This window comes from Hibiscus syriacus, unplaced genomic scaffold, assembly GCF_006381635.1.
Source record: "Hibiscus syriacus cultivar Baekdansim isolate YM2019G1 unplaced genomic scaffold, ASM638163v2 tig00116976_pilon, whole genome shotgun sequence".
NCBI classification, from domain to species: Eukaryota; Viridiplantae; Streptophyta; class Magnoliopsida; order Malvales; family Malvaceae; genus Hibiscus; species Hibiscus syriacus.
The window spans coordinates 863,445-888,942 of record NW_024063500.1 but is presented as its reverse complement, the minus strand read 5'-3'; the positions used below and the strand labels follow the sequence as shown (position 1 = coordinate 888,942).

General features: G+C 37.2%; 3 protein-coding genes across 3 annotated transcripts in view; 2 read left to right on the top strand and 1 right to left on the bottom strand.

Annotated features, from left to right (window-relative positions):
* LOC120192674 (protein TIC236, chloroplastic-like) overlaps positions 1-14,283 on the top strand; it is a 42,676-nt gene extending 28,393 nt beyond the window's left edge. Inside the window, 14 exon segments of the mRNA XM_039195417.1 lie at positions 4,102-4,272; positions 4,373-4,432; positions 4,924-5,046; positions 5,497-5,772; positions 6,076-6,141; positions 6,255-6,386; positions 6,994-7,827; positions 7,946-8,226; positions 8,484-8,740; positions 9,538-9,776; positions 9,898-10,089; positions 13,608-13,880; positions 14,123-14,234; positions 14,237-14,283. Coding sequence (XP_039051348.1) covers positions 4,102-4,272; positions 4,373-4,432; positions 4,924-5,046; positions 5,497-5,772; positions 6,076-6,141; positions 6,255-6,386; positions 6,994-7,827; positions 7,946-8,226; positions 8,484-8,740; positions 9,538-9,776; positions 9,898-10,089; positions 13,608-13,880; positions 14,123-14,234; positions 14,237-14,268 — 3,048 coding nt within the window. The 3' untranslated portion in view covers positions 14,269-14,283.
* A 1,915-nt stretch (positions 14,284-16,198) lies between these two features.
* Positions 16,199-18,611, top strand: LOC120192651 (dnaJ homolog subfamily B member 4-like). Its single transcript, XM_039195395.1, has 3 exons — positions 16,199-16,440; positions 17,102-17,507; positions 17,879-18,611. The coding sequence occupies exons 1-3, from the start codon at positions 16,257-16,259 to the stop codon at positions 18,315-18,317; spliced, it is 1,029 nt and encodes a 342-aa protein (XP_039051326.1). The 5' UTR covers positions 16,199-16,256; the 3' UTR covers positions 18,318-18,611.
* A 1,486-nt stretch (positions 18,612-20,097) lies between these two features.
* LOC120192594 (cyclin-A2-1-like) lies at positions 20,098-25,081 on the bottom strand. The gene is made up of 12 exons (XM_039195342.1): positions 24,939-25,081; positions 23,666-24,019; positions 23,122-23,407; positions 22,633-22,760; positions 22,210-22,302; positions 21,722-21,855; positions 21,363-21,451; positions 21,164-21,239; positions 20,976-21,009; positions 20,745-20,894; positions 20,496-20,630; positions 20,098-20,404 (listed from the first exon to the last, which is right to left on the bottom strand). Exons 2-12 carry the CDS (start codon positions 23,978-23,980, stop codon positions 20,342-20,344), a joined length of 1,503 nt encoding a protein of 500 aa, XP_039051273.1. The 5' UTR covers positions 23,981-24,019; positions 24,939-25,081; the 3' UTR covers positions 20,098-20,341.
* Between the last annotated feature and the right edge of the window lie 417 nt (positions 25,082-25,498).

Here is a 25,498-nt window from a genome sequence, read left to right as displayed (position 1 = left end):
GTTGAATGGCTCAATTTTTTCTTCAGCAGGCGGGTTGCTTTGCATGTGGAATGAGGATTTGTTTGAAGTTTCTACACAGCAGATTCATAGCTATTGTTGGTATGTTCAGGATGTCGAGACTCAAGTGTGCAGTAATTAATGTATATTACCCTACTGTTGAGGCAGAAAAGGAGGAATTTTTCAGGGGTTTAATGGTTTTTGTTGCTAGCCTTAACATTCCATTGTGTATCGGGGGAGATTTCAATGCCTATCTTTAGCCGAAGGAGAAAATAGGTGCGTCCCAAAATTGGCATTCCATTGAGCTGATGAGGAACTTCATTCAACAGACTAATCTAATGGATCTTCCATTGTCGGGTGGTTGGTTTACATGGAGTAGTAATAGAGAATCTCCAACATGGGTTAGATTGGATCGATTTCTAATTAATGGCAACTTCTTGAATTGTTTTCCGAATGTGGTGCAATGTCTCCTTCCTAATTCTCTTTAGGATCACAATTTGGTTTTGTTGGAAGAAAAAAGCTTGAATTGGGGTTTAAAGCCATTCAGATTTTTTAACTACTTATTAGAGGAAGAAGGGTTTGAAGATATGGTTAGTTTTGCATTATCAAATCTTAAGAAGGAGGATAATCGAAGAGGAATCGTCAGCATTTTGCTAGGAACAAAAAAGGCGATTAAAAGCCGGGTATGGGAATATGCACATAGGGATTTCAGAGTCCATATCGGAGTTGGAAGCAAAAATTCTTAATATGGAACTAAAATTTTAGAGTGGTAGCTTATCTCCTCAAGAAAGGACTAATCTGACGCAATTCAAAAATGATCTTTGGAGAATGCATAGGATTGAAGAGAGCAAATGGTTCCAGAAGTCAAGATCAAGGTCGATCAAGGATAGCGATAAGAATACGAGGTTTTTTCACCTTTGTGCTTCGAGCAGGAAAAAATTTAACATTTGTTCCTTGAAAATTGATGGTAAGGAAACTTCGGATCCAGTTCAAATAATGAATCATGTATCAGATTTTTTCTTCCAGTCCTACAATAGTAAAGCAACGTTGGAAGTGGAGGATATGAATCTGGGTCTATTCAATTTAGTTGGTGAGTTACTTCATTTGATGTTGGCTAAAGTTGTGGACATGGGTCTATTCTATGGCTTCTCTATTGGAGGGGCAGAAAATCCTTTCCAGTTGTCACATCTTCAGTTCGCAAACGATCTTATCATTTTCTGTTGCGCTTCCCTCGGATAAATTAGAAATGTGAAAAGAGTTCAGAATTTTCAGCTTGATAGTTGGTCTTAATTTAAATCTTTCGAAAAGTCATTTGTACGGAATTAATATGGAAGAAGACGTTCTGAAAGAGTGGGCTTCATCCATAGGGTGTTAAGTGGGTTCTTTCCCTACGGAATATTTAGGGATACCTCTTGGAGCAAAGAAAAACTCTCTTTATCTTGGGGATCCTATTATCCAAAGGTTCCATAAAAAATTGGCAGGGTGGAAAGCTAATTCACTATCCTTAGCTGACAGATTGGTGCTCCTGAAGTTGGTATTTTCTTCTCTTCCGATTTGTTTCCCATCTATTTTTAAGTTGCATAGCAAAGTTAGTCAGAAACTGAATCCATGATGGCTAAATTCCTGTGGGGTGATGGGCCAGAGAAGAGTCGTATACATTGGGTGAATTGGCAAACGGTTTGTAGCCCAATTGAATATGGAGGATTGGGGGTTTTGGATTTGAATCTAACTAATCGGGATTTATTGGGAAAATGGATATGGAAGTTTGCAAACGAGAAAGACTCCTTGTGGAAAAATTTGATCTGTAGCAAACACAATAAAGATAGATTGTCTATGTCAGTTAGTAGGGTGTATTCTCCCCATGAATCTTGGATATGGAAAGGAATTGTAAACAACTTCTTAAAGCACGATTCGACTGGAGAAAGTTTGAGATCTCATTCAAGGCTTCAGGTGGGGAATGGTAAGTCAATATCCTTTTGGAATGATGTTTGGGTTGACAATTCCCCGTTGAAAATTCAATTGCCTATAATTTTTGCATTGTATTTAAATAAAACATGGAAGATGGTCGATTTTGGAAGTTATGATTCTTATGGCTGGTCTTGGAATGTTCGAACTAGAAGAAATTTGTGTGACTGGAATTGGAACAATGGTTGGAGCTAATGATTAAATTGAACATACAGTTATCCGAGGCAGTTGAAGATTTCCTATCCTGGACTGGGAATGGTGATGGGTTGTTTTCGGTGAGATCCAGCAGAAATACTATTGATAAGGATCATCTAGAAAACCTTATTTGAAAAAATCATGTATGGTTGGGGTTGGTTCCTCCTAGAGTTGAAACATTTCTTTGGCAAGTTATTCATCAAAAATTGGCTGTGAAATCAGAGTTGATGAAAAGAGGGGTCCTTTATCTGATGGTGATCTTTGCCCGTTATGTAATCAACGTGAGGAGTCTGCCCAGCATCTGTTTATTTTCTATTCAGTTACTACTGAGATTTGGAATAAGTTTTTCAGCTTTTGGGATATCTGTACAGCTATGCCTTCTGATCTTCCATCATTCATTTGCTCTTGGCTTGATTTGATGGCCAAATTTGTGATCTGGAAACTTATCCCGAGTGTGGTTCTTTGGTCTATTTGGAAACATAGGAATTCAGTTGTTTTCGACAAAAAAGTTCTTGACAGGTCTTCTATCTTCTTCATTGTAAGATTTAGATTAGCTAAGTGGTTTCTTGCCAAGTTTCAACAAGTTTCAACAAGTTTCGATCTCAGTTGACTTGTTAATGGCGGATCCTACTTTAGCAGATGGTGTTAAGTGCTCAGAGGTAAAGAATAGAGCAGTACAAAAATGGCTTCCTCCACCAGCGGATTTCTACAAATTCAATGTTGATAGTGCTGTCACAAAGGATGGGTTGGCTGGTGGCATTGGGGGAATTCTTACAGATTCAAATGGTTCCACTTTGACGTCGTTTTCAGAAAGTATTGGATCTAGTCCTCCATTGGCAGAATTGAAGGCAATTAGGAAAGCAACTGAAATTTTCTTTTCCTCGATTTGGTCTAATAAAGGAATATTGATTCTGGAAACTGATTGCAAAACAGCTGTTGATTAGATTCACTCGCCTTCTTCTGCACCTGTGTATTTTAGTAATCTAATTAAGGATATTGAGCTTTTTGTATTGTCTGGGGCATTGATAGTTAAATTAATTCCTAGAGATTGTAATTGGGAGGCTGATAAGTTCGCTAAAGGTGTTGGTTGACTGGGTAGTTATATTGAGGATGTTGTTTGGTATTCTTAGGGGGATAGTATTTTCTATTGTAATTTGAAGGCTTTTTGTTGTATGAATTTTATATCAATAAAATGAGGCACTCTTTTCCTCTTTCCGCTAGTTGTTCCTTACCTCTCGGAAAGGATCAGTTGTGAAGGGGGTTTTTAATGAAACCTCCAACTTTTATCAAAAAAAAATTCATTCTATTTTTAATTTTATTGGATCATGTCCTCGTTATCAGTATATGCAAACTAATTAAATAACTGTTCTCATTGAGATGATGAGATCTAGTGTGTCTGCTTGATACAGAAACCTCTATCTCATGTTTGTCTACTATATCGTGATCTTTAATGGTTTGTTCAGTGTATAGTTTTGAATTCGAAATTCCGAAAAAAGGAAAGAAAAAAAAAGAATGCATCACAAAATTTATGCAACCCAGTTAGTAGTTAATGTCTTTATCATCAAGAGCCTTTATTTTAAATAGGGGCTTAGCTCAAATGGTTCACCCACCTCCAGGTAGAATTTTTGCAAGCCTGGGTTCTGATCCTTAGTTCTCGCAAATTATCCTTTCCCCAATGTCCCACTGGCCTTTGGCCTCCTTTTTTATGCCCCCCAACCCTGCTGTGACAATAATAATAATAATAATAATAAGAGCCCTTATGTTCCCTGTCTAGTCTGTTATAGTTGGACTGGGTAAAATAGGAGTGAGCATCTTCTTTCAAAATGTGTAGTATTTCAATATAATATCTATGCTAAAGGTCGACAGCTTATTCTTGTGTACCAATGTATTGCCATTTTCCCCTCATTATTTACAAAAAAATGTTTGTCCACTCTGGTTGTGCAGTTAGATGCCATAGGCAGGCCAGATGAAAGTCTTGCAGTTGAGGTTTTGCGGCCCTTACAACCTGGCTCTGAGGAAAACTTGCCAAATGGAAAATTATTCTCCTTTTCTCTTCAGAAGGGGCAACTGAGAGCCAATGTTTGTTTACGCCCACTGCATTCTGCTACTTTTGAGGTATATTGAGATCTTTCCAGTTTAGTTTGTATATGTTAGTCTTCTCAAGGACTAAAAGTCAGATGAACTCGAAACTTTCTTGACATGTGTTTTGTTGTAGATACGCCACTTGCCACTTGATGAATTGGAGCTTGCTTCACTTCGTGGAACAATACAGCGGGTAACCTTTTATGTGGGCTTTTTTGTTAGATAGCAACTAATTGAGATGATATGGGTTTTCTTTAGGGAGAGAGGGCAAGAGAATTCAGTCATATTTTATTAATTTGGCAAGAAAGAATCCAAAAATAAGTCAATTCTATTCGGATGATGATGGCATGTCTAAGTTCGAAAATAGTGGGAGTATCCTTTTACTCTTTTTTTCTGTTCTGTTCTCTCTTCCAATCTTTGGGAATAGATTTTTTTTTTTTTTGGGGGGGGGGGGGGGCTGCACATTACACGGAAAATCTTCTAGATTCTAAAAAAGGTTTTATCATATTATGTGGTGCTTGTATTGATGTTTTAAGCTGTTACTGGTCTCCATCTAAAACATTGTGTTCCAAGTGAAGCTGGATTCTTTTCTGTCAATGATGATTAATCATTTAATATATCATTTGGTAGTGGTGATTTGAGCCGGAAATTGTTAGTTAATCACTTATTTTTCTCCACTTTCAGGCTGAAATCCAGCTTAATTTCCAGAAAAGAAGAGGTCACGGTGTTCTATCTGTACTTCGGCCTAAATTTAGTGGTGTGCTTGGTGAAGCCTTAGATGTGGCTGCTAGATGGAGCGGTGATGTTGTTAGTATTTGAAGCTTCTATTCTATTGATATATACATTATTTTCTGGTTAATTTGTTGTGTCATCTCACATGAAAGTACTGTGTAATATATTGTGTTTGTTTCTAAATAGGTTTGGAATTCTTTCAACAAATTTCAATTTTAAGTTGTCTTTTTCTTACCAGTATTGGTTCCTAGGCGATTGTATGATACATCCAGTTCAGTTTATATTAATTTTGGTTATTTATTTTACTGATCTATGTATTTGGAATTGTATTCTGCATATTAGTAATTGACATGGTTTTGCTTTGATTTGGTTTTTTTTTGTGGCAACAAATTGATTTTTAATATTGCTTGCTAAAGAGTTTCTAACATATTTGAAGACTCCATTTTTAATCAATCTCGTGTATTGCATCATATAGACACTGCAAACTATGTGGCTGATGTTACTGGCTGACATGGACTTTTGTAGATCACGCTTGAGAAAGCTGTTTTAGAGCAAACTAGTAGCTGTTATGAGCTTCAAGGTGAATATGTATTGCCTGGCAGCCGGGATAGAAACTTCTCTGAATTGGGAACGGATGGCTTGTTGAGAAGAGCAATGACAGGGCATCTTGGTAGTGTGATATCTTCTATGGGAAGGTGGAGAATGAGACTTGAAGTTCCTAGAGCTGAGGTTGCTGAGATGCTTCCCCTTGCAAGACTCTTGTCTCGAAGCATAGATCCTGCTGTCCTTTCTAGATCAAAGGTTGTTTTTTGGTTTATTTACTGAAATGTATTATATTCAATTTTCTCAAGGCAGCTCATATGCTCATTAGAAGCCACCCCAACTATTTTGCTGGAAGCGTTTTGGTAGTTGCATAATAGTTTATTCTTATGAACTGTGCCCACTTCATCCTAACCAAGTTCTTCAAAATGAAAAATAGAGTGCAATTGGTTTCACGTCATTAGAATTCTCTATGGTTGCTTTTTCTTTGCATTATTGGAGATCACTCTAGAGTATTTAATCCTTTCAATTAAAAATCTTCATGTTTCTTCATATTGTCTCCAGGATCTTTTCATTCAAAGTTTGCCATCAGTGGGAGTATATACTGAGGGTCTTCAGGACTTGCTTGAGGTGCTTGGTCAATACCTGATTTCAGAAACTTCTATGCCATTTATGCATGTAGAACGCACCAAAGTTCAGTTCTTGTACTTTTCTATGCTTTTGATAGTTATTTGAATTTTTAGGTAATTCGGGGTCATTATACTGCATCAAATGAAGTTGTTCTTGAAGACCCAAGTCTTCCAGGTTTAGCTGAACTTAAAGGCCGTTGGCACGGTTCTCTTGATGCAAGTGGTGGAGGCAATGGAGATACAATGGTATGCATTTTCCATGTGCATGAGTAATTTTTAAAAATATTTGTTTGTCGAACATGAAATATTATAGCTGCTGTTAAGGTTAGTGTATAATCATGTGATTGATTTGCAATAGTTGTGTGAAATAACAAGTCGGAATTTCTTGCTGCAAAGCTTAATAAAACTGGATCTTTGATGCATATCTATACTTCTTCGAATTGGAAAAGCCAAGTTTTTATTTGTTCATGATAATACACAAAAAATCTGGACTTAAAGCCTGTTTATAACTATTATCTTGGGAACTATAAAATATGAATATTGCTGGTGTTTTTGTAAAGGTTATGGCCAAACACTCCTAAAACAACACACAGACACTCAATCTCAAGCACAAAAGTATATCCAGTTTTTGTGAATCATGATCTCAAACACAAGGCTGCTATGGGGGACCTTCTCTCTCTCTCTCTCTCTCTCTCTCTTGGGGTACCTTAACTTCATATAAGTGATCTTAAATGTCATATTCAATTTGCATATTTTGGAAGAAAGATTGCCACTTGTCATTTGCAGTAACTTTTTGGAACTTGTTTCTATGCAACATATTTCCTCTGACATTACCGGTTGTAAATATTTTCAGGCAGAATTTGACTTTCACGGGGAGGATTGGGAGTGGGGAAGCTATAACACTCAACATGTTGAGGCGGTGGGTGCATACAGTAATGATGATGGCTTGCGTCTTGAAAAAATTTTTATCCAAAAGGATAATGCAACAATCCATGCTGATGGAACTTTGTTGGGGCCAAAAACCAATCTTCATTTTGCTGTTCTAAATTTTCCTGTTAGTCTAGTTCCTACCCTGGTACAGATTATTGAATCGTCTGCCACTGAAGCTGTTCATTCTTTGCGACAATTGCTGGCCCCAATTAAGGGTATATTATACACAGAAGGAGACCTCAGAGGAAGTCTTGCAAAACCAGAATGTGATGTACAAGTAAGGCTCTTGGATGGTACCATTGGGGGCATTGATCTTGGGCGAGCTGAAGTTGTTGCTTCCCTGACCTCAAGCAGCCGTTTTCTGTTCAATGCCAAATTTGAACCAAGCACTCGCACCCAAAATGGCCATGTGCACATACAGGGAAGTGTTCCTGTTACGTTTGTCCAATATAGCGTCTCCGATGAAGAAATAGGAACAGAAACAGAAAAAAACGGGACATCTTTTGTCCCTGGCTGGGTGAAAGAAAGGAGCCAGGAGTCAACTGATAAAACTAGTGAGAAGAAGACCTTCCGAGAGAGAACAGAAGAAGGTTGGGACGCTCAGTTAGCTGAAAGTCTTAAAGGATTAAATTGGAACATCCTAGATGAAGGAGAAGTTAGAATTGATGCTGATATAAAGGATGGGGGCATGATGTTGTTGACAGCATTATCTCCGTATGCAGACTGGCTTAATGGCAATGCTGATGTAATGCTTCAGGTGGGTTAACTAAAGAAGGTTCTTGTTAGCTTAACACTTACAGTAAAGAATTTGCATAACATTCAACCAAGAGTTATTTAGTAGTATCTCTCAATTGTTTTCATGTCTTGTAAACCAGGTTAGAGGCACTGTTGAACAACCTGTGCTTGATGGATCTGCATCATTCCACAGGGCATCTATATCTTCACCAGTACTCAGGCAACCACTTACAAACATTGGTGGCACCGTACGTGTGAAGTCAAATAAGTTATGCATTGCTTTATTGGAGAGCAGGGTAAGCAGAAGAGGGAAGCTGTTTCTAAAAGGGAATTTACCCCTTAGAACAAGTGAAGCATCCCTGGGTGACAAAATTGACTTGAAATGTGAAGGTCTTGAAGTACGGGCAAAGAACATTCTGAGGTGAACATGATTTATGATTCTTAATATAGTGACTTTGTTTCTAAATGAGTGGTTTCTGTGTTTATTGCCATCATTGATGAAAGGTATTAATTGCAGTACTGCTCCCTAGCTGCCCTCTGGCATTTTCCGTACTCTCCCCATTAGATCCATATACCAAACAGAACTCTCAACACCCCCCTCTAGCCTTTGATTAGCTGCCTAATTGTTTTGATTTCCTATGCGTTGATTGTGGAAAACTGAAATCTTTCTGAAATCAGTGGCCAGGTTGACACTCAGTTGCAGATAACTGGTTCCATACTGCAGCCAAACATATCAGGGAATATTAAATTGAGCCATGGGGAGGCATATTTACCGCATGATAAGGGTGGTGGAGTTGCACCTTTCAATAGGTTGGCATCAAATCAGTCCAGGCTTCTAGATGCTGGTGTCAACAAAGCAGTTGCTTCTAGATATGTCTCACGGTTTTTTGGTTCTGAACCTGCTTCTTCAAGGACCAAACTCCCACAACCATCTGGTAGTATATGCTATTCAATGCTTTCAATTTTGATGCCTTTTCTTTTTCCCTAGCAGTCACCAAATACAGCAATAGAAATCAAGGCTTCGCTTTTATGTGGTTCTAAATTTTGTTAATTTCAGTAGATATTATTGAAATATTTCTTTTTCAACCACTAGATAAGAATTTAGACAAGTATTTTATGTGCTATTCAATACTCGTTATGTGTTTATGAATCCCAAATTAAAAACAAATCACTAAACTAGAAAAGAAAATTGGGGGCCTTTTCTATCAGTTAGGCTCTTAGATAACTTGAAGAGGTTCAAGGGAAAATCTCTTATAGTGGATTTTGTTCTCGTTTTTCAATACGTTGAAGCCTCTAATGGGTGACAAATATAAGGAATAAGCTAACTTTGATGCAACAGGAAGAGGAAGAAGCAGCAAAAAACTCTATTGTTTATTTATAAATTTACGCCTATTGGTGGAATCTTGTATTAGAAAATTATAGATATAGATATGGGTTGGTCTATTGATTTCTAAATCTTTGATTAATATATTAAACGCTATTGAACTTAAACTTATATTTTGGTTTTGTTCTTATTTTCTATATAAATTAAATGATACTGACAGGATGAAGCAGCTTTTTATTTATTAAAATGCGCAATAAATAATGTCGATATTCTGAAAATGAAGGATGAGGATTTATCCCCAATTTCATGAGCATACAGAATCCCATCTATCGTTCTATAATCAGTTCGTCTCTGTCATTTGTTTATGATCATCCAAGGGAAATACTTATTATTTTTTTTCCCCTCCAGTTAAATCAGCTGAAGTTGATAAGGAGATGGAGGTAGTGAACATTAAACCAAGTGTAGATGTACGCCTTAGTGATTTAAAGCTTGTTTTAGGACCAGAATTGAGGATAGTTTATCCTTTGATTCTTAACTTTGCTGTTAGTGGGGAACTCGAGTTGAATGGCTTGGCTCATCCAAAGCGGATAAAACCAAAGGGCGTTTTAACATTTGAGAATGGTGATGTGAATCTTGTTGCAACTCAAGTGAGTCCTATGTATTTATATGTTAATCTTGTTTAATTTTTTTTCCTTTGTGTTTTTCAAATTGTTTCTGGTGGGATTTTTCATTGCATTTGATATGCTGACTTGGACTTCTCCAAATCAGGTCAGGCTTAAGCGGGAACATCTAAACATAGCAAAATTTGAACCAGAGCATGGTCTAGATCCAATGCTAGATTTAGCTTTGGTCGGATCAGAATGGCAATTCAGGATACAAAGTCGAGCCAGCAATTGGCAGGACAAGTTGGTGGTGACCTCAATACGTTCTGTGGAGCAGGATGTTCTCTCACCCACTGAGGTAATAGAATAATTAATAAAAGACCTGGCCCCCTGAAACTATCTTTCCTGACCAACATGAACTGTTAGCATTTTTCCCACCACCTTCTAACAAAGTGGCAAAGGTAGAATGACGCAGATTCAGTCCTTAGGAACTTCGAACCTAGGAAAGTAGATTATAACCACTTGTACTAGGGTTGCATCCTATGATATTAGTAAATGAAATATATTCATAAATGATGATCAAGGATTTCTGGTTTTGGCTTTATATCCGCGATTAAGCTGTGTTAAGGAAGTATAAAATCAAACTATTCTGAGTAAAATTCTTCCTTACGCTGTGAAAACTTGCTCGAGACATTATTTTTTTTTTGATAGGAATTGTAGGCCTCGTTAAAAACCCCCTTCTTGAATAAGGAACTTATAATGAGTTCCTTCTTCAGAGGAAGGAGGAAAAGAGTGCCTTAAACTTCATTAATGAAAATACATAAGATTACAACAAGAAGATAAGCCCCTTACAACAATTTGAAAATCCCAACATAAAATACCCCTAAGACACACTGGAATTAGCCAATGGCGGATTTAGCCAACCCATCAGCCTCAATATTGGCTGTCCGAGCAACCCATCTAATAACACCCTCAACTTCTTTTAGCTTAATTGTTATGTTCCTGACAAGAATGACAAAAATCTGAGGGCAGAAAGTGCCATTCTTGACCCAATCCACTGCCAATTTGCAGTCTGATTCTAACAACAAGCGACCATTAATACCTCCTTTCACTGAATCAAAGAAAATTAAGCCCTTCTGGATAGCCCTTAGCTCCATCATAATGGGTGGACCTGGACCCGTGGCCTCCTTAAAAGATCCTAGAATAAGACCTTCCTCATCTCTTAGAATACCCGCAACTCCACTGCTGTTCCAATCAGAATTTGTAGCTGCATCCACATTCAATTTTACAAAGCCCTTAGGAGGGGGGGACCAAGGAATTGTAGTAACAATCGATTTGTTGAGAGGAAAGCATGAATCCCCAAGAGAAGGGTCCCCGATTAGAGAATCCATTGAAATAACAGAATCTGCAAACTTAGCTAAGAACCAAGATGCAAGTCGTACTCTTGCTAGGAAAAATAGATTAAGATGGTCAAACTTCCCTCTATCAAAAACAATATCATTTCTTACTTTCCAAACAGTCCAAATAACAACGGCAGGAATAAACTTCCAAATAGCAGACCTAGGATTTAGATCTTCCCAAGCTTGAAGAAACTTCTGCGCATTTGTATGAAAAACCACAGAAAGACTCCAATACTGCACAAATTTGTTCCAAAGAGACCACACAACTGAACACGAGAAAAATAAATGAGAAGAAGATTCAACCTCCAAATTACATAGAGGACAAGAAAGATCTGTTATACCCGTAATCCCTCTCTTAACCAGTTCAGACCTCACTGGCAGTTTTTGAAGAACTACCTGCCACATGAATACCTCGACTCTTGGTGGCACCAGACCTTTCCACACAAATTTCTTCCAAACATAATCATCCTTCTGAGCCAAAGAACAAGTCTTCACACATGAATTAGTAGAATAGACACCAGTTCCGTTTCCTTTCCAAATCAGACCATCGATTGCCTCTTTAGACAGACAAAAATTAGAAATGATAGCCATCAGGTTAGCCCACTGTTCAAATTCCCAATCGGCTAAGCTTCTCCTCAACTGAATATTCCAAATCCATCCCAAAGAACTGAACTCACCAAATTCAATCAGTTTTCCAAACTGGTTTGTAGAGATTGCGAACAGCCTCGGAAAAGAAACCTTAAGAGGGCAGTCCATTGCCCATTTGTCCTGCCAAAACTGAATAAATTGACCATTCCCAACTTCTAGTCTGAACATGCTGCGGAAATAGCAACCAAAAGAGTCTTCTTTAAAATAAGAATTCACCACCGAGCTCCAAATCCAAGAAGCTTGAGCTGGGATTTTGCTATTGAACAATAAGGAAAAAGGATAAATATTGTATTTTGAACAGATCATTCTCCTCCAAACAGCATCCTTGTCATTAGCAAATCTCCAAGACCATTTCCCCATGGTGCTCTGTTCATATTGCTAATATTTAACACTCCTAAACCACCAGCCTCCTTTGGCTTGCACACGTTAAGCCAACTAACCCAATGAATCTTATTTTTCTCCGCTCCACCTCCCCATAAGAACTTAGACATGATTGAGTTGAGTTTAGAAGTAACGGATGATGGAATTTTGAATATAGACAAGTAGTACGTAGGAAGAGAACAGAGAACCGATTTAATCAAAACTAATCTCCCTGCCAAGGAAAGGGTGGCAGCTTTCCAACCTGCTAGTTTGTTGTTAAATTTTGAAACAACCGGATCCCAAAGAGAGGTTGAATTCCGTGTTGCACCAAGCGGCAGACCTAGATAATCAGAAGGAAATTTCCCCACTGCACAGCCAATAGACGACGCCCACTCCTCCACCTCCTCTGTAGCCGTATTAACACCAAATAACTTGCTTTTCTTAAGATTCAACTGCAGACCAGACATAACTTCAAACACTCTTAAGACCCTTTTAACATTTGAAATCTCCATTTTCGAAGCCCCACAGAAAATAATTAGGTCGTCTGCAAATTGCAGATGAGATAAGTTGAAAGCAGTCTCATTCCTCCCAATATGCAGACCAGAAAACAATCCATCAGAGACAGCCTTTAAGAGCAAGACATTTAGGAGTTCCCCAACTAAGTTAAAAAGCAAGGGCGAAAGAGAACAGCCCTGGCGGAGACCCCTTGCCATAGGAAATTCCTGAGAAGGTACCCCATTTATCAAAACTGAAATAGAAGCAGTAGTAACACATTGTTTTATCCAACTTCTCCATTTAGAACCGAAACCCATTTTCTCCATAACCTTAAAAAGAATAGACCAATCCACAGTGTCGTATGCCCTTCTAAAATCCACTTTAAACACACATCCTTTGAGTCCCTTTTTCCTCCAAAAATCAATCCCCTCATTGGCTATAAGAGAACAATCCAGAATTTGACGACCTGGAATGAAAGCAAACTGCATAGGGCTTATTACATCAGAAACGCAATTCCTTAATCTCCTCGAAAGACATTTTGAGAGGATCTTGTACAAACCTCCTACAAGGCTTATAGGTCTATAGTCATCTAATCCACCAATATTGGCCACCTTGGGGATAAGAGTAATGAAAGTATGATTTACTCCATGTTCCCAATCTTTCCCTAAATAAAAGTTATGAAAGAATTTCAGAATATCAACCTTATGGGTATTAACTAGTTTGTTTTGTATACTTTCATTCATGTACAATGTGTGTTTCCATTCTCGCTGCCACATGTGATATTTGGTTCTGGTTTTCTGTTGGTCTGACAATATCATTATCCAATGTGACAAGGCATTTATAAGTTTAGCATGGGTATCTGGATAATTTTTGCCCTTGGTTTTGATGTGGTTTATTATCTTGTTTGTAGTTGCCAAGTTCGGATATCTCATGAATTCTAATGGGTTGTTTTGAATTTTCCCCTCTTGCACAGGCTGCTAGAGTTTTTGAGAGTCAACTGGCCGAGTCCATATTGGAAGGTAATGGTCAACTCGCATTTAAAAAGCTTGCGACTGCAACACTCGAAACACTGATGCCAAGAATAGAAGGGAAGGGAGAGTTTGGTCAGGCCAGGTGGAGGCTTGTGTATGCCCCACAAATCCCCAATTTACTCTCTGTTGATCCAACAGCTGATCCTCTCAAATCTTTGGCCAGTAACATATCCTTTGGAACAGAAGTTGAAGTTCAGCTTGGAAAACGTCTGCAGGTAAATCTAAATTCTATCCATTTTTATTTTTTATTTTCTATTCCATTTCATATAAGGAGCTTTTCATGAAAGTGAATCGATATTCATAGATTGAAAAACCGGGGGAACCAAAAACCAACATTGCAAAACTGTTTTTAGGTGCTTTGATTTGCACTAATCATTTGGATGTGGCTAAAAAGTTCTTATACAAGCTTTAATCAGTGTCGAATTTTGTTCTTACACGGTGCTTTCATCTCTCTTAGGCCTCTATAGTTAGGCAGCTGAAAGACTCAGAGATGGCTATGCAATGGACCTTGATATACATACTTACAAGTCGTCTGCGAGTTCTACTACAATCTGCCCCTTCCAAACGCCTTCTTTTGAGTATTCTGCTACCTCGCAAGACTAACTTGCTATCAGGCTTCATTTTTTTTTTCTCTATATGCCAAACCCGTTACCTGCCTGGGCCTTTCACAGGTGAAAAATTCTATGGTGATGCCCATCTTTCATGTAAAACAAAGGGTAATAGGTCTAGGGAAGGGGCAATAGTTTTTGAAAATGCAAAGGTAGGTTTAGTTGCATAATTTTTATTCTTTGCTTAAAACGAATAAGGTTGTTTATATTTGCAGCACCTTCAGCTTTGTACAGATGTAAAATTCAATAGAGTGATGTTTCATTGTTTCAAGGGTAAAAAGTAAGACACTAGCAGCGTTTTTAAATCCTTTCTGGAATTGCTCAATCGTTAACCTCTTGCAAATTTCCATATCAGAAAGATTCCAATCTTAATTGAATATTACAAATTGCCGAGTGAACTGAATGAAACAAAATTTCAAAAGGTATATGAACAATGCGCTAGTTGGCAAGAAAAGGAAGTCATTTGTATTACCAGTGCAGATTTGTCAGACAATACAGAATCAGCAACACTTTTTGCTGCCCATGTATGTTCAAAAACGAAATAAATAAGACTATTTATAAATAAAAAAACGAAGAGATAATGAAAGGTAAAAATATGCACCTGAAGATGGAAAATGTGTGGAGAGAGTGAAGAAGAAAGCGCGAAGAGCACCAAATCCCTTCATAACACGTTTTGGGAAGTGGGTTTTGAAGCAAAACCGCAACACACTGATTTTCTCATGGAATCTTCTACTGTAATTACTATGCTTATGACTTAGCATTCCACTGCCATTAGTGCCTGGTTCATGTCTGGGAGAAAATCCCGGAAAAAAGAATCAAGTTAAATTGCTTAGTAATTGTTTTATTTGATGAAGAAAGAAGGATTTGTTCATAATCTGTAATTGCTTTATAATTGTTCGTTTGATGCAAAGTGATAGGTGTAAGCCTAATGTGATTACATACACAATTATCGTCTTTTTGCTGCTTCACGAGGCATAGTAGTCCTACACCAACAGTAGTCTCTTGCCATTTGCTGCTTCATAATCTTTGCAAGAATCAGTAACTTGCAACTGCATATCGGATTTTTAAGAGCGTAAGAAACACCGAGTTCCTTCCTGACGTGACTTGATACACAACATTCCTATCCATGCTTCCTTACAATCACCTTTTTGGTTGTTCAATTGTTAGGGGAAATGAATAGACAGAAACCGAAACCCGTTGTTTTTGCCTATGCCTCATTCATTAGTGGCCTGTGTAAAGAAGGGAAGAAGATATCAGCTGCTCTCCAAATGTGGAACCAAATTCTAGAGAGCAGACTCGTTCCTAGTGGTAGGGAACGCTTTCTAATCTTCAGTCTCAAACTTTGAAAAGTCTTCAAAAATGGCGGAAGGGATCCAATTCGATGGTGCTGCCCTTCAAAAAATATAATGCATCAACCAAAGACTGCCCTAAGATGTACAGTTGTATTACATTCGCTTTTACGCGGCACCTTCATTGCCAAATGCAAACCATAATTTCCATTTTTCCAGGAATAGGGAGAGAAAAAAAACCAAATTTCAAATATATGCATGGTTATATATGTATTTTTGTACTTAAGATCAAACAGCGATCTTAGTGATATTGATTTAATCTCCGTTTCATTTTATATGGACTGAAAGTCTCCCAACAAACACGGTCGAAATGCAAGCATATTGATTCCCCGAGGGAGGGAGATCTCAACCCCTATCTTATTCTTTATTTTCTTTTTTTGGTTTAAATAACAGGAAATCTCTTGTTTTGTGTTAATCTTGTCTGCAGAAAAAAATCTCCCATTTTTCATGTTCCAATCAATGGAACATTAAAAAATTCATAGATTTTCTCCTGCAGAATTTGGATTTACCGACAGAAAGAGGGATTTAAGTGGAAATTTCTTGTTTTTTTCTCGTGGGTTTTTTTCAAATTGTTGAAAGGATTTGATGTTTTTATAGGATTCGGGTTGAATTGTAAAGAGAAAATCAAGAAAGAATGGGGGTGGATTATTACAATGTGTTGAAAGTGGACAGGACTGCAACGGAAGATGATCTGAAAAAAGCATACAGGAAACTAGCAATGAAATGGCATCCTGACAAGAACCCAAACAATAAAAAAGAAGCCGAAGCCAATTTCAAGAAGATCTCAGAGGCCTATGAGGCAAGTCTTCCCTTCATTTTGTTTCTCTTGGATTGTTAATTTATGATAGAAAATGAAAATGATGGAATTTAGATTACTACATTCTGTGTTTTCTTTATGAAGTTCTTTTGCCATTTGCTTATGGTGTTTGCCTGGAAGGAAACACAATGACCTTTTGGCTTAGAAAAAGGGTCTTGAATGAATTAATGTTGATAGGGGAAGGGCTGCAGAAATTTATGTGCTTGTTCCAATCTTAGAATTGCATTGCTGTTTAATGGCATTAGATATGTTTTTCTTGAAAGGAAATTAGGGATTAGTGCAAAAAATTGATGAATGGTAATAAGAGGAGGTATAAAATATGAATGCATCTATGTTACTCGGACTTCGATGTATCCGATATGGATGTAGTTGGATTTTTCTAAAGTTATTTTCATGTATTTGGAGGATCTTTAGAGGTTATATCCTCGTATTCACATGTTAGATATGGGTGTTGGACATGAATACCTCAAAAATAATGAAGAGTCCGAGCAACATGGTTATGCATTGCGTTTGCAGAAACCGATTTATCTGATAGGAAGACATAGCAGCTTTTAAGCTCTTTCAACATTTTTGGTATGTTGTCCTTAAGCTCTTTCGAGAGCTGGTATCCATTGTCTTTTAGATTTGATATGGGGGATTATGTAATTATGTTACTTTTGTTATTCAGGTCTTGAGTGATCCTCAAAAGAGAGCAATTTACAATCAGCAGGGTGAAGAAGGGTTGAAAAACATGCCTCCACCGGGCAGTGGCGGATCATCAAGAAATGGCTCCTGTGGGTCGAGTGGATTCAATCCTAGGAATGCCGAGGATATATTTGCCGAGTTCTTTGGAAGTAGTCCTTTCGAATTCGGATCAGTGGGACCTGGTAGGTCTGCAAGGTTCCACTCCGATGGAGGGAAATTTGGAGGGTTTGGTTGCACTGACAACAGTTTTCGAACGTGCAATGATGCAACTCCACCCAGGAAACCACCCCCGGTTGAGAGCAAATTGCCTTGCACCCTTGAAGAGCTGTACACTGGATCGACAAGGAAGATGAAGATCTCAAGAACTGTTGTCAATGCATCTGGGTATGGATATATTCATCTAATGCATGATCCTCTATTGCATTTTCTTGACTAAAGTTTCATTTTGATAAGCTCAGAAATTCAGTTTTGTGTTCCGAGGATGGAACTAATGAAATTGTTTATCACATCAACTGAAACTCCCATCAAAGATGGATGCTTACCTTATATCTTTTAGTTCCTGCAAGTTGACAGTCTAAGCATGCATTTTCAATGAACTCGGAGAGGAAAAGAAAAGCAATTATGTTTTCAAATCAAATGGTGGCAAATTAGTTCAATTCTTTCATGCTTTGTGGTTTTGTGTTTTCTATGCATGTATATCATATTCATGCTTTATATTGATTTTGCTGATTGAACAATAATTCGGATCCTTATAGGCGGCAAGCACAGGAATCGGAAATACTAACCATCGATGTGAAGCCAGGGTGGAAGAAAGGAACAAAGATTACTTTCCCAGATAAAGGAAATGAACAGCCAAATCAGCTTCCAGCTGACCTTGTATTTGTAATTGATGAGAAACCCCATGATATTTACAAAAGAGATGGCAACGATCTTATCGTCGACTGGAAGGTGTCACTAGCCGAGGCACTTGGGGGTACAACTGTAAATCTAACTACGCTTAATGGACGTAAGTTGTCGTTGCCCATAACTGACATTATCCACCCGGATTATGAGCTCGTTGTTGCTAAGGAAGGAATGCCAATTGCAAAGGAGCCTGGTAATAGGGGTGATCTTAGGATCAAATTTGATGTGAAGTTCCCTACAAAGTTGACACCGGAGCAACGAGCCGGACTCAAACGTGTTCTGGGGGGTTGAAGTAGGAAATCTTTCCCTATTGCACCGGCATCGACGACAGCACTGAAACGTCAAATTTGGTCTGATATAGTCATTGACCGGCATCTTGTAGGTAGAGAGTTGGCTTGCCAGTCTATCATGGTTTAACTCCCTCATCATTTTTGGTGCCTCAATCAAATGTATCTTTCAATGCCCTAAACCCATGTAACCTATTATAATTGGCTTTTATCTTTTATCATTGTTTTTCTTCTCCCAACTTGTATTGTGTAATTCTTTATGTACTCTATGAGATAAGGGGTTGATTCTTTTTTGTCCCATTTTTGTCATTTATTTTTTATTTTGTATTTGTTATTTTTCCGATCCATGGAGCATCAATAGTTCGCTATCGGTAGTATTAGTTGTCATGTTTTTAGGTACAAATTACATTTGCAATGATAGGTGATCACCGTTAATTAAGAAAATTTTATTTATTATTTCAGAAGTATTTGAGGTGTAATTCTTCAAGCAGTAGACCAATATTATATTCAAGTGTTTGTGTGTGATTTTAGTCTCAAGATATTTATTTTTTTATCCTTAAAAGAATCTTGAAAACATTTCATGTCGTTTACGATTTACAAGAACATAATATGATTCACGAGTTTAAAAGATACAATGAAAAAAGTCGAATCGAAAAAAAAATCTACTCGTCTTCAAGCACAAGGAACATTTGTAATGAAAGCTTGGTTTAATTGTACTCGTCATTATAAATATTTCTTCTTCTTAAGGCATCAAATCTAATGTCTTTACTTGATCTTTTAAACCGAGTGAATCACCTCTGTGATTTTTATTGTGGTCTCTTAATTTGTTTTTTAAATTGTATGAGATTCGTCGTTCTGCAAACTTGATTGCTCATTTCTTGGCTCGATTTGTTTTTTTTTTCTCCCTAATATCTTTATTTTATAATTATGAATCATCGGATTATATTTCGGATGTACTTCTTGCTGATGCTGCTAATAAAATAAAAATAACAAAACCGTACCTTGCATTTTGTTACTCCCATGTTTTGACCACCTTGAGGACGTAGTTACAGCACGATGATCATCTCCATAAGAAGTCCCTATAACATAGGGAGAGAACGGCCCATACGGGACATTAATGTGTGAAGGATTTAAAAATAAAGATATTTTAATACTTTTCTAATTATATTACTACATATAGATGATGCCAAGAGAGGAATTGGTTAATTGTGTAGACCCTGGGCGGTCTGTTGTTGGTGTGTTCATAGGTTTTGTCCATGACCTACATATTTTAGTTTCTTGGCTTGATGTTATTTGACTGTGGTGTGGTTTGATTTATATAGAAGTTTTTTAGGAACTCTTTTCTTCCTTCAGCTATCAAAGTTCATCCTTGATACGAAGGGTTTTTTAACAATATCTCTTTGCTACAAAAAAAATATAAAAAACTAATTCAATTAGTCATTTTATATATAATATACATAGGGTAATTTATCTAAGTTGGTGCCAAAAGTTGAATGTCATAAACTCAATGGATGAAAATACAATAAAACTAATAGTAAAAGTTAACCAAGGATAATTAGATATCATTTAAAAAGAGAGAGAGAGAGATAGAGAGAGAGAGAGAGAGAGAGAGAGAGAGAGAGAGAGAGAGAGAGAGAGAGAGAGAGAGAGAGAACTCTTCTTTCTTGGGGTACTTGGATTACAAAGGTTCATTACAGTGGTGGTAACTTCCCGGTTCCCATTGGAGAGAGGAATTTTATTAATGAAAACCCCAACCCACCCACCCACCCAAAAAAAAATAAAAAAGACTGGAAAACATGACACTTACAAATTACACAATGTTGTAGTGAAGTTGGTCGGGAACTGGAAGGTCCAGAGCCGTCAAGCCAACAATGCTACAACTTACAACAAGATTGAATTGAGGGCACAATTTAAAGGAACTTTATAACTAAAACTTGAACTTTTTTTTAAGATTGGATGATGATTCTCCAGGCAAGGAGGAATAAATGGTCATTGTTTTTACGTCTTAGAAGACAAACTGTCTTTCCTTCATCTTCTTGAGAAGACCGATACAGCTCTTTCTGAGGAACTCATTGTCGCTACGCATTTGAACTGTCAATTGTAACATCAACCAGAAGAAGGAGAAAATCCTTTTTATCAGAAACTTAAATTTATATTCTTTGTATATATCTGTAAAATTTACCTTCTGTTGATTGTACTTGTCGCGAATGGAATTGAGGGAACAACCATTAGTATTGAGTTGCAATTCCTCCAATGCAAGTACAGTAGTTTTCAGATCTGATGCCTTGTAACTAGTATAATGCTCCAAGGTTGGATTCTGCTCAACAAAAACCCCCCAAAATAAATGGGAAATGTGTCCTTCAGACGGTGTTTCCTATTATAAGAAAGAACAAGAGAGAAAAGCTAGGGAGGGGAACAAGGATGAACAGACCCATGGATGCACTGATTGATTGAGGGTCCATCTAGCAAGGAATACAGCGGATGCAGCGATGAGGGAAGGTAAGAACTTTAAGAAGTTGTACTCAACTAGGCTCAGCTCTGCCAAATAATTTGCTAAGAACTCTAGTTCCATGCACGGATCCTGTACTCCAACACAAATGCAAATTAGTTTTTACTGAATTTTATAGAAAAAGATGTAGATTGGGATTCTAAGTTAAACTACTTTGTAAGTTGCTTGTGCTGCTTGAATGAATCTCCTGAAAGAAAAAAAAAAGGAAAATTAGGAGACAGATTAATCCATTCTTGCGTCCTAAGAGAGGCAGGCAAACCGTTCGGGCTAAACCCTGAGCTCGTTTTAGATGATCGGCAAAGTGGATGGCATTTAGTGGAGTATGAAGATGGTGTCATTACCTGAGAAATGTTTTTGTGGTTGGAACAGAGAGATGAAAATACAAGAAATTCAGAACTTTGCTCTCCATTTCAACACCTGCCATGTAGCCAGATCCAACAGAATATGTCACAAACAATACTGCTAGACTATTGAGCAAGATTTGGCTTTGATTTTTTTTAAGTAATGCTAGATTCATGAATGCTATGTACAAGTAGTAGCTGAAAAACCATACCTCTCCTCTGGTGTAGGTATTATCAGTGATGAAGCAGAATTCTTCCACTCTTGGTGCGCAAATCTCTTCGTACTTTCTTCAAACCGTAAAAGTAAAGCACTTAGAATCCTTAATGACAGAGTAAGAAAGATAATAACGACCAGTGTTACACATATCACCAATCTTGTTTGAAAGTTTAGTGCATGTTTTAGCCTCAGCAAATATGACTACTTTTTTTCATATTTATCAGCAATGTGAAAAAAAATAGATTCCTCTGTCACCCATGCATATGCGAGTGCACAAGCATGTCAGAAGAGATGCATGGAACATAATTCTTAAGTCCCAGGAAATAAATTAAAGAACTTACGATGCAATTAGCATGCAGGTAACACCAAGTAGCTGGAGTCTATGTTTTTCTATAAAATTGTGGGAGAGAAAACGATCGATGAGGCTCACAGTGAGGTACAGTGTGTCTGGGACTAACTTATATTCTTCAGAAACCTGAAACAATAAGAAACACTGTAAATAGCAGCAAGCATATCAAATAGCCTAAAGTTTAGCTCATACTAACAAAAAAGTACGAAAAACTAACTCTTTATACGCTTCAAGAACAAACAGAATATCCTTCTATGCAGAAGTTTGATAAATAAATGATTCTCTTGGGTGAGGAGAACAATAAACAGTAGACTTTGTCTCTGCTCATGAGAGAAAAGTTCTGGTGAAAAAGAAAAATAGAACTGCATAATAAGATCTCGTACTAGGCTAAAGCCTGCAGCTTTTTCAACTTTTATCCTACATTCAAGCATGTGGAGATGCAAGTAACTATTTGGCTATAAATTAACTACATTGACTTACCTCCACTAGCCAGTCAATCAAAATTCCTCGCATGCTTGGGGTAATATCCTTCTGCACCTGCTCCATATAATTAGTTGAAGGTCTTCGGTTAAGCTGCAGAAGATAATCTGATGAAATAAGTATCAACAAGTTGCCGCTAGAGTAAAACTTGCAAGCTAAGAGACATTCCATTCAATGAGAAGAAAGAAAGAACAAATCCATCATCAAAGCAAAAATAACAATTATACTGCCAACAGGAATCACTGTTACTCCATAATGCACTTGTAAAAATGTTAAAAGAGAGAGAGAGAGTAGCAGCAGCATCAAACAAAAAATTCAGAATGATAAGATAGGAAAGTGTTCAGTGTGAAAATGGAGTGCTCCTATCGAAAAGTACAACAACCATATATTGGCAATTAGTGAATGAAAAATTGCAGCACCAACCTCAGTAACACGTATATAATTGTATATGTCGGGGGCATACAAGCTACACACTCGAGGATCTTTTAGGTTTAAATCAATATCGACAACATCTTTCGAGCCTTCTAATTTCTTGCAAACCTCATCTTCTTCTGCAACATCAATTAAAAGTTCAAAACCAACATAAATTTACAAGCATAATATTTTAAGGGCTAACTGGCTAATTTCTTCCAAAAACATTATGTTCTTCCAAAAGAAAGTTGTCTTAAAAGGTAAAACACAGATAATGCCGCATTTTCAGAATAAGGTTCCATAAACATGACACGGACTTAAAAGCACTAAACATTTTTATCAAAAACAGAACCGTAGTAATACTTTGCAGTATCTTATCGTGTGTTAACCTAAGAGCAGTCTTGACACCTAGTACTTCTAAAACAGAGGAACGCTATTTCTTAGAAAACTGGAGTGCATGATCTGTGCCATTCCTTCGATGATTTTAGAAAGAGCGCTAACCTTTATTTTGAGGGCTTTGGTGTCCAATAGGCATGGTAAAAGCCTGTATTGGAGGCATTGAATCTGGTACAGCACATTCTTTTTCAGCATGACACTTAGGCTCTGCTACTGCTCTTTTTTCCAGTTTTACTGTTAAAGTGCTTTCTTGTGCCTCCATCATCATTATTTTTGACAAGTCTTCAGCTAACTTTGCTTTCACATCTTCCACTAATGGAATCTCCGTGAAGATATCTTCAACCATTTCTTTGTTCTTCCCTCTAGGATCTCTAATGGTTTTCTTGGAGGTCTGTCAACCAGTAATAATAACAGAAACTTCGATAATTTAGCAAGTACAGATTACTTTGCCACTAGGAGAATAAATAGAAGAAAAACCCATCCCTGCATTTCAGACCAATTTCAGCAAGAATTTTCATCTACTCCGTTGTTTATTTGAGTAGTAGTAAAGTAAACAAGCTCGAAGGTCCTAAATAGATGTTATTAGTGCATAGGAAATTTGCAAGCTGAATTTCAGGGGGGGGGGGGGGGAATCAAAAGATGTCCTCACCTGATTTTTTTTTGCATTTAAGCAGTCCATGTGCATATCGTCAGCACAGACATTCGTTACATCTTTAAGCACTGCCCTTCTTTTAGGCTCAAGGCCAACAGTAGCAGTCACAGAAGCCTTGTTCTCATCAGATGATGCACGTTTGGAGTTCATTCGATGAACACATTTTTGAACTTGTTTGAAGGACGATTTTGAGGCTGCACCTCCCTGTGCTTTAGCACGTGCTCGAGTAATCCGTCCTGCAGGCTCTTCAATTTTTTCAGTAAGTTCATTTTCTTTCTTCATACTTGATTGCCTTCTGGAAGAGCAATGCATGATTTTCAATTTGAAATTGTTTTCATTGAACCTGAATTTCTAACACCGAATCAATGCAACATGATGAGAATAATGAACGCGTTAAACTGCAACTTTCTAGAGAGAGAAAAAAACAAAACAAATCTTATGACGAAAGTCATTTCTCACACCGTATAAGCTCTGCAACAATATGACAAAATTATTGACTAGATAAACTTTAGCCTCAGGCACAAAATGCCATTTGTTTTGTAAAATCAGAACTACGTTTTCCATTATGAAGAGTAAATTGAGCTATGAAAGGTCACCCTTTTCCATTTTCAAATATTGGAATGTGAGACCTACGGTGTCCAAAATCAATGTCTCAATTCTCATGTTCCAACACTTGAAGTGTGTCTCCGAGGAGTTTGACAAGGATTATTTTTACTGGTTGAAGCGTGTCTCGCAATGTGCAGTTAAAAAAAACTTAATTATTTTTACGGTATTCTGAGTAGGCTATAAAGGATTCTATATATTATTAAGTTATTTTGTTTTTATTTTTGGAGCCTAAACCCTTCAAAATGAAACATTTTAGCATTTATGCCATTTCTTAAAAAAGGAGAAAAATCATCGATCCCTATCCGAATTCCGAGCTAGCAAGTAAATAATAATAATAAGGAAAGACTGAGTCCAAATCCCCGAATGGATTATAATTTAAAGTTCTTAATAAAAACCACAGATTCATAAGAAAAATGTGATGCACTTGAATGTTTGGATAAATTTCAATACTAAAATAAAAATAAAACACAGCTTGAATGCTTGATAAAGTTAAAAAAAATGCAGAAATTTTCTGAAAAAACAAAATAAAAGCTCCGTTATAGATCTAAAAGTTCAAATTTGTGAACTCTACCAATCTGACAACCATCATTATTAACTATAGTAATTCAAATGCAAAAACCAATAGCAACCGCTAAAAAGACTTGAAAAAGAAGAAGAAGCTTACTGCGTTCTGGGGAGCTCCGCGAGACCGCAAATGAAGAACTCTGTAGAGGTTTTCTCTACTTTATATTGGCTTTTTTCAACTTTTTTCTCTGTTTTTAAGAGAAAGTGAAAAAGGTACAGTGAGGGACAGTGAGCTGAGGCTTCCGAGAGCGTTAGATTATTTGTCTGATATAAGCAGAGAGGAGCGTAACTCCGTGGGCGGGACGCTGCTACAGTTTAAAGTTCTTTTAAAAAATAAGGGATAAAACAATAGGTAGTCCTTGAATTTAGTAACTTTTCTCAAATTGATTCTTGAATTTTCCACATTAGTCCTGAACTTGGTTTTTTTTCCTCATTTTTAGTCATTTTGGTATCTTATTTTTAAATAAATATAATAGTAAACTATTATTAAAATTTATTTTTTAAGGATTTTATGCTAGATTTATAAAGTTCATGGTATTTTTTTATGAAACGGACATCAGATTTACATTCATGAGGTTAACGAGTGAACTATAAATTTTAGGGTGCAACGATCATCTACAATGACAGTCACCAGTTGGTGATGAAGATGACAATAACTGA

Excerpts from the sequence above, each read along its gene's own strand:
- LOC120192594 (XM_039195342.1), bottom strand. The coding sequence starts at position 23,980 with ATGCATTGCTCTTCCAGAAGGCAATCAAGTATGAAGAAAGAAAATGAA. Across the intron at positions 22,303-22,632 it reads ATTATATACGTGTTACTGAG|CTTAACCGAAGACCTTCAAC; the intron begins GTTGGTGCTGCA and ends TATCTTCTGCAG. Across the intron at positions 21,010-21,163 it reads ACCACAAAAACATTTCTCAG|GAGATTCATTCAAGCAGCAC; the intron begins GTAATGACACCA and ends TTTTTCTTTCAG.
- LOC120192651 (XM_039195395.1), top strand. The coding sequence starts at position 16,257 with ATGGGGGTGGATTATTACAATGTGTTGAAAGTGGACAGGACTGCAACG. Across the intron at positions 16,441-17,101 it reads GGCAAGTCTTCCCTTCATTT|TTCAGGTCTTGAGTGATCCT; the intron begins TGTTTCTCTTGG and ends TTACTTTTGTTA. Across the intron at positions 17,508-17,878 it reads ACTGTTGTCAATGCATCTGG|GCGGCAAGCACAGGAATCGG; the intron begins GTATGGATATAT and ends GGATCCTTATAG.